This window comes from Typopeltis vanoorti, chromosome 19 (genome assembly GCF_054136105.1).
Source record: "Typopeltis vanoorti isolate ZY-2024b chromosome 19, IOZ_Tvanoo_1.0, whole genome shotgun sequence".
Taxonomy (NCBI): domain Eukaryota; kingdom Metazoa; phylum Arthropoda; class Arachnida; order Uropygi; family Thelyphonidae; genus Typopeltis; species Typopeltis vanoorti.
In genome coordinates this window covers 71,253,826-71,268,944 of record NC_143567.1, presented here as the reverse complement: position 1 = coordinate 71,268,944, position 15,119 = coordinate 71,253,826, and the positions used below count along the sequence as shown (strand labels likewise).

Below are 15,119 nucleotides of genomic sequence, written 5' to 3'. Positions count from 1 at the left end.
AGCTCTGGATACATTCCACAGAATATGGTGGAAGAAAGCTACAGTAATACAACGTAGCAAATAAATTTGGAAGACTATTCATGAAATCATTCTCAGCACTAAGAAACTCTCCTAACCTCAACAAATTTGGCTGTATGAGACTGCCCCAAATTTGGGAGGCTTACATCAGCAGACCTTCAGCCCAATGGCAAAGAACACCTACTCAGCCTGCTAGGGGGCACCATCAGGACTTTTAGGAGAACAATAGTTTCATCACTTCATTCTCAGTTACTGTGTTGTAGTGACTACATGCACGTGCTTTTTTGTAAGTTCCTTTTGCAGATGGCAACGTGATATTGCCGAAATATCGGAAATATTTATTAAAGTGTAATTTAATTTATATTCTTATTTACGTTATCAATTCCTTAATTGATTTAGTAATTTAGTATATGTTATTTCCTGAAAAATAATAGAACTGTGTGTTTAACTTGTGAATCATAATGTTCCCAAAAATTGCTTTCTTCCCTGCAAAATAGTTATAGTGCTCTGCTTATAGTAAGATAATTACATTTTCATAAAGCCTATGCTAAATCACTTAGCTTTATAGTTGGTTTATTGTTAATGTAGTATCTCTTATTAAAAATATATTAATGGAAATAAAGCTTGGGAAATAATAAAAAAGTATGCTCATCTAAAGATGAAACCTTTGGTTCATGTGATTATTCATAGATAAGATGCATAATTTAAATAAATTAAAGGTATAAATGTACAATTAAAATAATTATAAAAATTACACTCCAGAACTTAAATTTTACATTAACTTAATCTCACCTATTTGAAATCTTCATAGTGAACTAGATACAATATATCCTTGGTTTAACAGACTAATTGGAGAAAGAATATCCATAAAATCTAAAAAGTCCACTTAAAAAAAAAAAACAAAATGGTCATCATCAAATTCCTGCCACGTACCCTCAAGGGGTGTACAGGATATGATAGTACTACATAAAAAATTTACATCATTACTAACTTCCTATCTACAATTTTCCTACAGATCAGTCTGTTACTTGTCAAGACTCTAATATTATCAGATCTTATATTTCTGTCGTCTAAGGCACTTTGTACCCTATCAAACCACCTCTGGGTCGTTTTCCTGCCAACCTGGCAGAGAACACTTGTTTTGCCAATCTTTCCATGTCCATTCTGTTTAAATGACCATACCACCTCAGATTAGCTCTGCTAATGCATTCCTGGATGCTGACAATGTCAAGTTCTTTCCTAATATCCTCATTTTTAATATGATATTGCCATTGATGCCATCTGTTCACGCCTCTAATTTTTCTCAGGACTCTCATATCTGCAGTCTCTAGTCTTTGGTCAAGTGTTTACTTCTGACCCAGCTCTCAGATCCATAAGTTAAAACTGGTTTGAATACTGTCTTGCATACAGCTAATTTAGTGTTCCGACTAATTTCTCTCCTATTCCATATGAATTTATTCAATTGACTTCCTACTATACCAGCTTTATTGATTCTGTCATTCATTTCCATATTTAACTTACCATCTTCACTAAAAATCGTGCCAAGTAGGTGAAATGTTTTACTTGTTCCACAGGTTCTCCGTTCACAATGCAGTTTACATTTTCAATGTTTCTACCTATTTTTATTGTCTTTGTCTTTTTATTGCTGACCTACATACCATATTTATTACAACGGTTATTCAATTTAGTTAAGGAATCTTACAGACTCGTAGTGGATTTATTGATAAGTATAACATCGTCCACATAAAGCAAAGAGCTAACATTAACATCTCCAATTTTGATATCATGTTTAATACCACTTTCCTTCATAATGTGATCCATATAGATAATGAATAATAGAGGGGATAATGAACATCCTTGTCTCACACCAGATTTAACATTAAACCATCTTCCTGTACTTCCTTCAATTCTAACTGCTGATTACAACTCAAATAAAGACTAAGTACTGCTTTATATAATGCCTCATCAACACCATATAACTGTAACATACTGAATAGCTTCTCTCTTGGCATCTTATCATATGCCTTTTCCAGATCAACAAAACTCAAATAGAGATCTTTGTTATATTCCCATAATTTCTCCACTATTTGTCGTAAAGTGAAGATCTGATCCTGACAGCCTCTATTTGGCCGGAATCCAGCTTGTTCTTCTACAATTCTTCTCAACCGTTTCTCAAGTATACTTGCGTATATCTTACCAGGAACACTCAGTAGGGAAATACCTCTATAATTCCCATATTCAGTTTTATTTCCCTTTTTATACATGGGTACTATTAGAGCTCTACTCCAATCATCGGGAATTCGTCCCTCTGTCCAGGCTTTCTGAACTATGCAGTGCAGCCACTGTATGACTCTTATACCACCATACTTCAGCATTTCTGGTCGAATATCATCTACTCCTGCTGCCTTTCCACATTTTAAGCCTTTGATGGCTTTTTCTACTTCAAGTATGGATATGTATTCCTGACTGTATGCCTGTTGAGTGTTTCTCACCACTGTGCTATCACTGCTTGTTTCATATAGCAATTTCTTGAACACTTCAAGGATATCTTTTTCTCCCGTTTTTCATGTCACCTTTATCATCTCTAACTCCTTTTATAGTACTCTTTTCTCCATTTCTAAGCTTCTTCAATAACCTCCAAAATATTTTGCCACCTTCTTGATATTCATTTTCTATGTTCTTGCCAAAGTCCTCCCATGACTTTTGTTTGGATAGTTTTACACATTGTTTAGCTTTCTTACATTTGTCTCTGTATTCTCTAAGAGCACAAGCTGACTTATTTGACAGGAACTTTTGATATGCTTTCTTCTTTTCCTTCACTGCCTCTTTAACTTCCTGTGTCCACCATGGAGTTCTGATTTTTCTATATTTGCAGACAACCTCACCACATGCCTCTCTGGTTGAATCAATCAAGGTTTTTTCCAAGGCTTCCCACTAAATCTCTAAAATGGTTCCTGTTCTCAAACTCTTTCATTTTTTCTTCAATAATCTTTGTGTATTTTAGTCTACAGTTCACATCTGAGAGCTGATCAACTTTTATTTGCTTTAAAACTTTCTTACATGTTCTTCTTTTCAATATGAAATTCAATTTTATCCTGCTCAAGACTAAATAGTGATCACTTCCAATTTCAAATCCTCTGTACACTCTGGTGTCCTGCACCAGGGAGAAAACATCACTATCAACAATAACATAGTCAATGAGACTTTTCTTATTCCTTGCCTCTTCTTTCCTGTGAATTTGTGCACATTTTTATGTTGAACATGATATTAATAATAACCAGTCCATGACCTGAGCAGAAATCCAACAGGTATTTGTCATTATTATTGGGCTTTGCTCTTTTCTCCAAATTTTCGCAATATATTTTTGTATGTCTGACAATCATTTCCTAGTCTATTTAGATTCCCAAACAAATTATAAAATGATGGTACATAAAATGGTGTCTATATGCAACTAAATGTCCATTAAGTAATAAATTACATAGTTTGAAACAGCACAACCCTTGTTTATGTACAAAACAAATTCCACTATAATAAATACATTTTTTTATTGCACAATATTTACTAATTATAAATTAATCACACTGCTTTTAACTGATTTCAGATTTGCATGAAGATCTGAAAGTTTGCTTCTTCACATCATATTCTCTACACGTGCAATGGATTTGTGAAGAATATGGTTTCAGTTTATTTTACCAATGAATTTTAATTTGTTTTACATTCAAATATGGTCACATTTTGATATACGCTTATCGAAATGAGTATAACATAAATTTCCAACAGCAATTGATATCTAAGTTGAAAAAATTGGAATGAGTCTAATCACGAGTATCATTAGCCACGTTACAATGCGTCTCTCCATTGTTGTGTAAACTCTGTATGTGATTGCTGGCATAGGTTTTTAATGTTACATGTGTTAATGACTTTCAGATCTCGTGAAGGATCATTCCTTGATTTCTATTTAGTGTACCTTTTTGAGTAAATGACCTCAGAGGTCCCCTTGAACAATCTGTTGAAGTAAACCACAGTGCTCCCACCACCTCATTCAAGTGGATAAACCATGCTTGTCTTTACATCAGAATTTCCAGCTTATATTGTCCTTAACAGATTGCAGGTTTTTAGCAACCTTTCATGGAAATAACAAAGCAAAACAGTCATTTAGTTCTAAAGTAAAAGTATCCACAGAAAATCTAGTTGTTTGAAAACCAGGCCTTTAGCTACTACTCACCATTCACTTACTGATAAATCACAGTATTTATAACAAACAAGTAAAAACAGACTTTTAGAAATGCAAAAAATACCGCCTAAACAACAACAAGCATTTTAAGGTGTTTTAAATGTATATTTTAAATATACCTTGATTGTTTGTCCGGACAGATTTGAAATAAGAATCTTCAGGCGGTGAGGTAAAGGGAGTTTCTGTACACTGTTTTCTTCCATGCATTGGTATATGGCAAGGCGAGAAAGAAGCTGAAGAGATGCAATCCTACGAGTAACCCAGCCAACATGTATAACACAACCAGTTGCTATAAATAATCTTTTATCATTATGGCCCCATGTCAAAGCTGTTACTGGACTCTGTAATGAAATTCACTCAACATAAATAATAAAAATTAAAATTTTGCAAACTAAACAAGATTAAAATTTTGAAAGAATAGAACTACATTGAGGATTCCTAAAATTCAGGCACTGAAAATACTAAAATACAATTCCTCTATCATCAAATTCTGATATGCACTGTCAAGAGATGTGCAGGATACTATGATAGCACTATATCAAAAGCTTACATTATTGCTAACTTCCTATTGTCAATATTCTTCCAAAGTAGTCTATCAGGACTCCAATATGGACACATCTGACAATTCAATCTTCTAAGTAATTCTTACTGAATCAATTCATCTAAGATCTTAGTGTTCCTTTAGCCCTGCTATTAAGCACTTGATATAAGCAGAACAACAAACATTTGTTTGCATCCCGAGAGACAAAAGCTAGGGTGCAAAGGATGGTTGTCTTTCTTGGGTATACTCAGGACCGGCCTTCACTATAAAGGGGGCCCAGGTGCAAGAAACCTTTTGGGGCCCTAAAATATTTTTCAAAGGTTAAAATTAAAGGATTCGAAATAAACATATTGTAAAACCTCTTGCCTGCAAATGTTTTGGCAGAGGAAAACAAAAAAAAAAACACATTCGAAATACAATACGTTTCTGCAAATGTGTACCTACTGTGCCGACTCGATCGTGGAGCCCGGGTGCATTGCACCCCCGAGATGGCTGACCCTGGGTATACTCATCTTACAAATGACATGAATGTGGTAGAAATGTCAGTTTTTTTTTTTTTTTTTTTAAATATCAGATAGTGATATTTATGAAAAGAACCTTGAAATGAAAAGAACCTTGCTTCTGTTGCAATGAAATTATTGTTTGTCCTGGTCTAAGTTCTGGGTTAGGATAAACAACACGTTTGCAGCAAAAATGTATGCAAACATATTTTTGTAGCAAAAATCTGACTGTATTTACAGCCACATAGTTTGCAAGATATCAATGGAAGTTACAACTGTCTATGAACTTCATATTGCAAAAATGAAAAAAAGATGGTTGAGTTAACTTTGACAGCAAATAGTCACATTTAACATAGAACCTTGTGGTACTCCCTTGTAGAAGGGTGAAGAGAAATTGATCCAATATGGACTTGGAAGATTTATAGTTTTTAATAAAAAGACAAAAGTTTCCTCTGAGACTAAAGCTGGGTAGATCTTTCAATATGCCAAAACCTCAAAACACTCTTTCCATGTCAAAAAAAATCAATATTTTCTTTGACACGGTTGTGTTGTTTCTTTCAATGCTTTTGTTTAAAAAAAAAATCGTCCTCAGGAAACCATAAAAAATTACAGTTAACCATTTTTTTTTTTTTTTTTGCAAGATCATGATGATGATATGGCTGGTCAGAGCAACTAGAGATAATTTGTTGGATCCTTACTTTCTGGGTATGGAAATAAACTAATAACTGCCTTATGCTACTTATGATACTGGAAATTCATTCTCACAGAAACTTCCACCAAATAAGTATATCTATTGATCCATGGAGAACAGTGAGAGATGTTCACCTGTTAAATAATGTTAATTATTTATTAAAATAGAGAGCCAAAAGGCTTCACTTTGGCAATGCAAAATTATTCAAATTAAGTGGATATTGAATCTAACATTATTTCAAAGCCGAATAGAGAAACTACAACAGTTTCATGCCGAATATAGAATCTGATATGAGCCCATTGTCTCACTTACTGGAGCACTAAATTGGCTTGAAAAAAAGTTCAATGTTTGGTCTCTAGAGCAAGGTATCTGGATTATAGACATAGAATGTAATTATCTCCTTCAGGGAATCCAATGAAGGAAGGCCTGTTTTTATCCAAATACTGATATTTCTTTGAATATATTAATTGGAGACACTAACAAGATTTAGTAGTAGCCCATTCCATAAGCCCTTTGGTTTGTAGAACAGGTTTATGGCTTGTGGTTTCATAGCAGAAAAAAATGAAACTAAAAAGAGGAGTTCAGACATGGAGAAGGCAATACATCTGAGGCTATCTGGTGTGAGATACAAGCCAAGAGGAAAAAATATATTGCTTTTGGCCAAGTAGTGCAAAGGAAGCTACTGGACAGCATGTATCAGCATGAATGCAAGGTAAGTATTATGAATGGGAACTTCAACTATGGGGACACAGATTGGAAGAAGGCATACAGGGAAAGAACTGAGTTTTTACAGCTAATAAGAGATAATTAGCTGAGAGAGAGGGGGGGGGACAGCATGTGATGGAAGATACTCAGGATTTGAAAGTGCTCAATATGATGACAAAATCAGAGGATTTGATTCTGAGCAGATGATTATGACAAACTTAGGCAATAGCTTTAAGCGGTGCCATGTAATAAGAATCTGCTAGGGGAAAGATTACCAGTGCACAGGAAATGGTTAAGGGGTGTCTGAAGACAGCATCAGAAGTATACCCAGGATTAGTAAGATAAATCTGATAAGAGTTAAATAGATGAGAAGCATTAATAATAAGAAGTAAAAAGTAATGTTATGAAGGATATGTGAGGAGAATTGTGATCAGAGAGTTCATTATCCACATAAAGGGTAACCAGTATGTTAAGGAAGAAAAATCAGATTTTAGAGGAAATCAGTCAAGCAGGTCACAGGAAATTCCTAAGTTCTTTCACTAAATGGTGAGTAAAAGAAAGAACTATGGAAGAATACTTCAATGAATGCTGATGGGGAGAGCTGAATTTCTGAATTATCACTTTGTAAGTATGCAATTCAGACAGAGATACTGTAATGCCATATGTGACAAGGACTGGTGTGAGAAGAGAGATGAATTGGAAGAGGAGTTTGGAATATTCCAAAATCTTAACATGAATAGAGTCATGGGATTAGTTGAATATCAGCTGAAATATTACAAGAATGTGCATTTGAAGTGGTAAATGCCTCTGATATGGCTGCTTAAGTCTCAATGCTGGTAAATTGCCAAAAGAATGGAAAGAGGACAAGAGTTCAGTTGCATAAAGGAGGACACAAGACAGAGGAAACAAATCACAGAACAGTTCAGTATCTCAAGAATGGTATCTCAAAAGTTAATGTACTGGAAAAGCTTATCAAAGGCAGAAGAAGAATTCATGAATGGCTTGATAAGAATGTCATAATACTCTGAATCCTCTTTGCTGTGCATAACAACAATTACAAACAGTTACTTCATGGTTTATTCAGTTTAAACAAATTCCAAGTGTTTTAAATTACCAATATAGAGAAAGAGATAGAGATCACAAACACCTGTGGAGACTATAGAGGACATCGAAGTATCCTTTGTGTGTGTGTGCGTGCGTGCGTATGCTCTCCAAAAAACCATCAGATGAAGACCTTGCAGAGGCCAGGTTACTAAATGCTATGATTTTGAATCAATAGAATGGAAGGTTGACTAACAACCTGGCCTCTGCAAAGTCTTGATCCAATACTATGATTAGATGATATTAAAACCATGTCTATGATGAGAAACTATCATTTAAGAAATTATGAATAAATAATCTATGCAGCAGTAGTAGTAACAATCGCACTAGACATGATTCTGGAATAAAGTAGGAAGTACCACTTCCTCCCTTATTCCAGATGAATACATTTAAATGTAAGTAATTTGAATTCAATCTAATCTACAATCAAGTAGACTTTCCTATAAAAAATTTTTAAAGACCAAAGGAATAGCTTGTTACAGTGAATATTCTTGAGAAATGGATGGATTTTATAGGATTTTGGACCTATATTAGTTAATGATTGTAAAACTATACATAGCAGACTACTGTGGTATGTTTAAAGATATGCACTGATAATACGCTAAAGATAAAGCAATTCAAATACAACAAATATAAAAATTCTCTTAATTACATACTTGAATATAAGGTACTGGAACAATAAGACGCAAATTTCCTGTTTCAGTATAAAAATGTATGCGATTAACATAGATTCCATTTTCTGATGATGGGGTGATTCCAGCAACAGCTAATAATTCTCCACTATTAGACCACTCAATCTTCATCTCTAAACATTTAGAAAAAAATAATTAACACATCAGCTTATGAAACTAAAGCTATAAAAAAAAAACAATCTGCACGGTCAGATCATAAACTTTATTCATTGACTTGCTGTTTAGTCTCTAAGCATGTCAATGAATAAAGTACTCAAGTGAACTCTATATTCAGATATTATTATTATTATTATTATTCAGGCCTCCAAGGAGTCAAAAGACTCATCGAGGGAGGTCCTTCCTAAGACAAAGTCTGTCAAGACTCACTGAGGGGAGGTCCCCCCCTGAGAAACACAAAGTCTATCATACCACTCTTTAAACTCACTGACCGTTCTCGCTCCCACCACTCCATCAGGCAATGCATTCCATGGCTCAACCACCCTCCACACAAAGAAACCACTCCTTACCCACTTGCTCACAGTTTCCTTTCGTAACTTCCAGGGATGGCCTCTTGTCATCACTCCTTCCCGCTGATCAACCAAGCGAAAGAACTCCCCAGTGTCAACCCTGTAACCACCTCTCAACAGTTTAAAAGTCTCAATCATATCACCTCTCCTTCTTCTATCCACCAAACTCTGCAGTCCACATTCTCTCAGCCGATCCTCATAACTATCCTTGTACAGTCCTGAAACCATCTTTGTCATCCGTCTTTGTATCCTTTCCACAGTTAATTTATCCCCTTCAAATCCTGGGGACCAAATCTGAGAACAATAGTCCAAGTGTGGTCTGATCAGAGACTTATACAACGGAATGATAACCCTCTTATCTCTGCAGGTCAGTGTCCTTCTCATAATAGCAGCAATCCTCTGTGTTACCTTCACCACCTTTGCAATATGTTCCCTAAACTTCAGGTTTCTATCAATCATCAACCCCAGATCTCTTGTTTCCCCTACTTCCTCCAGTATAACTCCTCCCATAGAGTATGCAGCATCCCATCGATGTTTCCCAAACCTCAAGACCTTACATTTTGCTGCATTAAACTGACAGCCCCATTCATTTGCCCATCTATCTAGCTTATTTAAATCCTCTTGCATGGCTACCACATCTGCACTATTACTAATAATCCTTCCCAGCTTCGCATCATCTGCAAACAACTGAATATCCCCCTGCAATCCACTGGCTATGTCATTGATATAAAGGTTAAACAATATAGGTCCTAGTACTGAGCCCTGTGGGACCCCACTTGTAACCCTCTGCCACCTGGAAACTGCTCCACCATACACAACTCTCTGATACCTATCAGACAGCCAATCCTGAATCCAGTTGACCAATCTGACATCCAGACCCATGTGCTGCAACTTAAATATCAGCTTATCATGTGGCACCCTGTCAAATGCCTTCGCCAAGTCTAAGAAAATTGCAGTATATGCCTTTCCCTCATCTAATGTTCTTGTAACTTTATTATAAAAGGCTAGCATATTGCTAAAACAAGAGCGTCCTTTCACAAATCCATGTTGATTCTCACAGATAACATTACCCTCATCTGCCCAATGCTGTACACGGTCCCTCACTACTTTCTTCAAGATCTTAACAACTACTGATGACACACAGACTGGCCTATAATTAGACACTTCCAGTCTGTTACCACCCTTATGCAATGGCACTATCTTACCTTCCATCCATTCCCTGGGCACCTTTGCCAAAGCCAGACTTTCATTGAAAAGCCACATTAAAGGTACTGTCAATTCCCTAGCATATTCTCTCAAAACTCGTGGCGAAATACCATCCAGTCCCACAGCTTTACTGACATCCAGAGTACTCAGTATCTGAAACACACTCTCCTCCTGTACCTCCAGACCTCGTACCAGTCCTATCCCTCTAGCATTAAAACTGACTCCTCTAGGATGAAATACTCCAATAAAGTGTTCATTGAACAATTCCACTATGTCCTCTGCATCAGTCACTCTATTCCCATTTTTATCCCACAATATCATTCTTCCACAGTCATTTCTCCTCCTACTGGCCACATAGCTAAAAAATTCCCTAGGATTTTCTTTGGATCTCAGGGCCAATCTCCTCTCATATTCCAGTTTCGCTTTCCTTACCACACTAGTCACTCTTCTGGCCTGTGTCTTATATTCCTCATGCATCTCTTCACCTATCTCCTTATATCTCTTCCATAGCCTCTTTTTCGCATGCAATTCCTGTTTAATATTGTTTGTCATCCACTTTACTCCAAATTGCGTCCTCTTCTTCACTCGTGGTACACAACTTACCATTGCTGATAACAAATATTCTTTCACAATTTCCCACGCACTGGTGATATCCCGGCCTTCCAATTCCTCCCTCCATGAAACTTCCCGAAGTTGACGTCTAAGACTATTATAATCACCTGCCTTATAATTCCACATAAGTTCCCGTCTCTTTGATACTCCTGAATGTCTATTCATTTTCCAAGTCAACACCATATGGTCACTCTCTCCAACTGGTGGGAGAGATGTCAACTCAGTTATTATCAACTCTTCTGATGCTATAACCAAATCCAAAATTTTTGAACCTCTTGTTCCCTCTGTTACATGTTGCCTAAGACATTTGTCCCTCAAGAATTCTAGAAATTCCATTCCCCTATTGCTACATGCATCTTCCTCTCTCCAATTTATACTACTGAAGTTAAAATCTCCCATAACAATCATTCTTCTTGCACTTGCCAAACTTAGCTGTCTAAACATCTCCTGGTCCCCATCCTCTGTGCTCCTGGGTCTGTAGCAACACCCCACTAAATATCCTGTCTTGCCTACCTCTACCTCACACCATACGCTCTCAAAATCATTTGTCTCACTTCCTTCCAAATTCTCCACTCTTAGAGGACATAGGTCATCACTTATCATAAGCAGTACCCCACCACCACGCTTTCCCCTCCTATCCTGACGAAAAATGCTATACCCAGCGACTTCTATTCCTGTTGTTATATCCCCTTCTGTCAACCACGTCTCAGTGATCGCAATAATATTAGATCCATACAGGAAATCCACTATTTTACTATAATAGTCATTAATACATACTCTGTATTTTTATTCCGTATACTTGTCAATATCCTCATACAATTCCCAACAGATGACTTGTTCTTCACTACAGACCAGCTTATGAAGAATTAACTGCTTGGAAAATTGGAGAGGGAAAAAAAATCTATTTGATAGGATTTTTGTAAATTTATAGTTCCTCTATCTGTACTTGTAGCATTTTTTTTAATGATATTCCACAAACAAATGGATGCTCAACTTACAATACATTATAGTGAGAGTGGAAGGAAAACTGAAGAGGAAAAAAAAGGACATTTACAGATCTGCAGATCAGATTGCATGCAAAAAAATGCAAATTAAAGGAGGAGAATTGAACAAAACACATGAAAATGATCTGTACATCTGAAATCTAAGTGTGAAGGGATAGTGATTTATCATTACAAGTGACATAACAGATTTAGAGACGATTGTAAAAATTATCAATGTCAATTCTGATAAATGACCATGAAAGATCTGTAGAAAAATGTACGTGGCAAAGATGGACCAGTGATCAACCTAACTGTTCACTTCTGTACACTCAGTATTTTAAAAAAAGTCAGTAATATCATCCTAAATATGAAAAAAAAAAAAAAAAAGTATCCAATAGTTGGAAAAATTTGTAGAGAATTAATAGTTGTTGGAGGTAAAGTAATAATTGGAACAAAGAAAAATCCCATTTCTTGGACGCTGAGAAACTTTTTAAAGAAATGTCACTTCCACACACACACTTAGTATCCTGGCTGCAAAGTATATCAGCGCTGTATGTGAATATATGTAAGAGGTTATGGAGAAAGTTGAAATCTGCTCATGTGTTCATTGAACAGTTGGGCATTGCAGTCTTCAAGAAAGTGTGAGAAAGGCTGCACCAAAGAATAAAAGTGGAATGAATGAGAAGTTGATTTAATAAGTCTGAATCTGAACTGTGTATGGATGTTAACAGTTACTTCTAGTATAAAAATCTCATATAAATGCTTTGCTTATTATGTTCATTTTTTTTTTTACAGCTTTATATATGCTTAATGAAAATTTTATTTAATGAGGAATACGCTTTGTTATATGATAAAGCAATCTAAATATATATACAGTATATATGTGTGTTAGCATTCAATAATACATTATATGTTTAGTATTACTGGAGTTGTCATGTGGTTTGGTAACAATATAAAAGAAACTTAAATGTAGTTAAAAGTAGTAAACTTGCTTACCGTATGTTATAATCCTTAAGGAGTTATGTGAAAATAACACTGTATTATATTATTGTATGTTTGTTTACAATGGTGTTTGTATGTCACTATTACTATACAATGCACGAGAACTGGTAATAGCAGCCATTTTGTCACTTGAGTTTCACTTTGAATCTCAGTAATGGACATGCATGTTAGTCATTTTTTTTTTTGAATGGCTGTCAATAGGTAACAGGACGCCAGCCAACAAAGAGTAAGTAAACAAGGAAGGAGAGCTGGAAAGGTCTAACAAACCACTGAGTTAATTTCTCTAATCTCAGAAAAGATTTTATGCATCTTTAATTACTCTCTTCAAGGAACAATTGGGAAGTTAACGATTGAAAGATGGTATAAGGTATCAAGCCTAAATTGGCGAGTATTTTGTGCTTCATGAAAAGCAAGTGATATATGTTCCAGGAGCAATATGGAATCTGCAGTACAGTTCTTTTTATTAGAAATGCAGTTGGAACTACTCAATTAAATGACTTTTGACTGAGTTATTCTTCATGCCTAATTCAGAAAATGAACTTTAGATGCATTAAAGAAACTTTGTTAAGAAAACTAGAAGACAATATTCAAGTATATTGGTCAAGCGAGATCTTCAACTATTGTATTTAAGGAATTTAAGAGATAAGATAGACTGAATGAGTGAGTAAAAAAAAAAAAAAATAAGGGAAGATATATAGAACAGTGATAAAATAGATGTTGCAAATGAAATTTCCTTATGGTCAAGTGAAACTGCAAACTCTCAACTGAATGCTATGTTCAGTTTGTTGTGTCAAGTGTTTAATGTTATCTTTCAGATGAAAAAATGATTGAGCTTATAATGAGTAATTCTTAGAATGGCGATGTAATTATTTGTATGTATTAAAAAGTTAGAAATTAATTTAGTACTTGAGTTTTATGAAGAATGTCAGATCTCCTTAGAGAGAGGTGTAGTGAAGTACTAAGAACATGTATCTGTTTATATATATGTTTACAGTAAATATTTTAATTTTTTTTTTTATATACCAGAACTTCATTCTTTGAATATATACATGCTGATCCTTGAAGTTCAATGCACCATTACAGATACAAATCTGAAACATTCTAACCAACTAAATAAAAACTATATAATTATATTGGTATCTATACTGCACGACTGACTTTTATAGGCTGGATATAAGAGGGAAATAACATACTTGGGGCAAATCAAGTGCAATCTTTCAAAATATAACACTATGACTGCATGAACATGAGTAAGTGGAGAAATGATGTGAAAGTACCTAAAGAAAAGGCGAAATTATATCTATGAAAGTAATCAGAGTGAATCTGTGAGAACGAGGTTGTCAATTAAGCAGACTGCCCTTTTCGAGATAAAAAATATCCCTGAGAATGTTTGATAAGTGCACTACCCCATATATATGAACAGTGTTCTTAGGCTGGGTGAATTTGGTATTTATAGTTTTAGTTGTAAGTAGTGATTACAACTTACAAATTTATCCTGCTATAAGTAGAAAAGGACTTTTTTTTTGAGACTAAAGAAATTATTACTGTGGTATGTTTTTGTCAGGAAAGACTAGAGAAGCCAGTTAGTGAGGTTCTCCATCAATATTAAAAAAAAGTGATGGTAGAGCAACTGGATGAGGTTTTGGGAGTCATTTTTATCAGTCCTTTATTTTGCAATGGGTTGAATTTCAAATATTATTAAGAGAGACCTCTACATAGTCATGGACTTCTTAAGGGAGGCCACATACTACCTGCACCAGTTGTCATATCCGTTCTTGAATTCATTCACAATACTTGCAAACACAACATCCAATGACAATCCATTCGAATCACACACCACAATGAAAGAAAAAATCTAGCTTTCACCCCTTTCTTGATGGCATTCATTCTCAACTTCCAAGGATACCCTCTTATCCTTTTCCCACTTTCCATAAAACAAAATTCCATATATTGGTATCCTGTTACCCTTTCGAAAGTTTCAATCATATCACTCCTCAGTCTCCATTCATTCAACACTGCATTAGAACTGTCAGGGAAACCAGAAGACCAGACCAGAACTGCATGCAAGAGTCCAAGTGAGGTTTGTAAAGAGGCAAAATGACTTCCTTATCTTTACATATCAAGGTTCATTTCAGCATTGCCATTATTCTCTTATTCTCTGAGTTGCATTTACAATTTTTTCTATATGACCCTTGAACTTCAACTTTGTCTACTAAAACTCCAAGATCCTAAGCCTCAGTTTCTTCAAGCATGATCCCACCAATATAATATGACATTGGATATCTAATCACACCAAAATTATAACGCAAAATGATAGCCATTTCCTGC

The 15,119-nt window shown here is 35.3% G+C and overlaps 1 protein-coding gene across 1 annotated transcript in view; it reads right to left on the bottom strand.

The window, feature by feature from the left end:
* LOC150096238 (tubby-related protein 4-like) overlaps positions 1 to 15,119 on the bottom strand; it is a 236,452-nt gene that overhangs the window by 112,479 nt on the left and 108,854 nt on the right. The window contains exons 5-6 of the mRNA XM_090408771.1: positions 8,447 to 8,595; positions 4,372 to 4,593 (exon numbers count right to left, since the gene is read on the bottom strand). Of these exons, the coding sequence (XP_090264897.1) occupies positions 4,372 to 4,593; positions 8,447 to 8,595 (371 nt within the window). The remainder of the gene's footprint in view (positions 1 to 4,371; positions 4,594 to 8,446; positions 8,596 to 15,119) is intronic.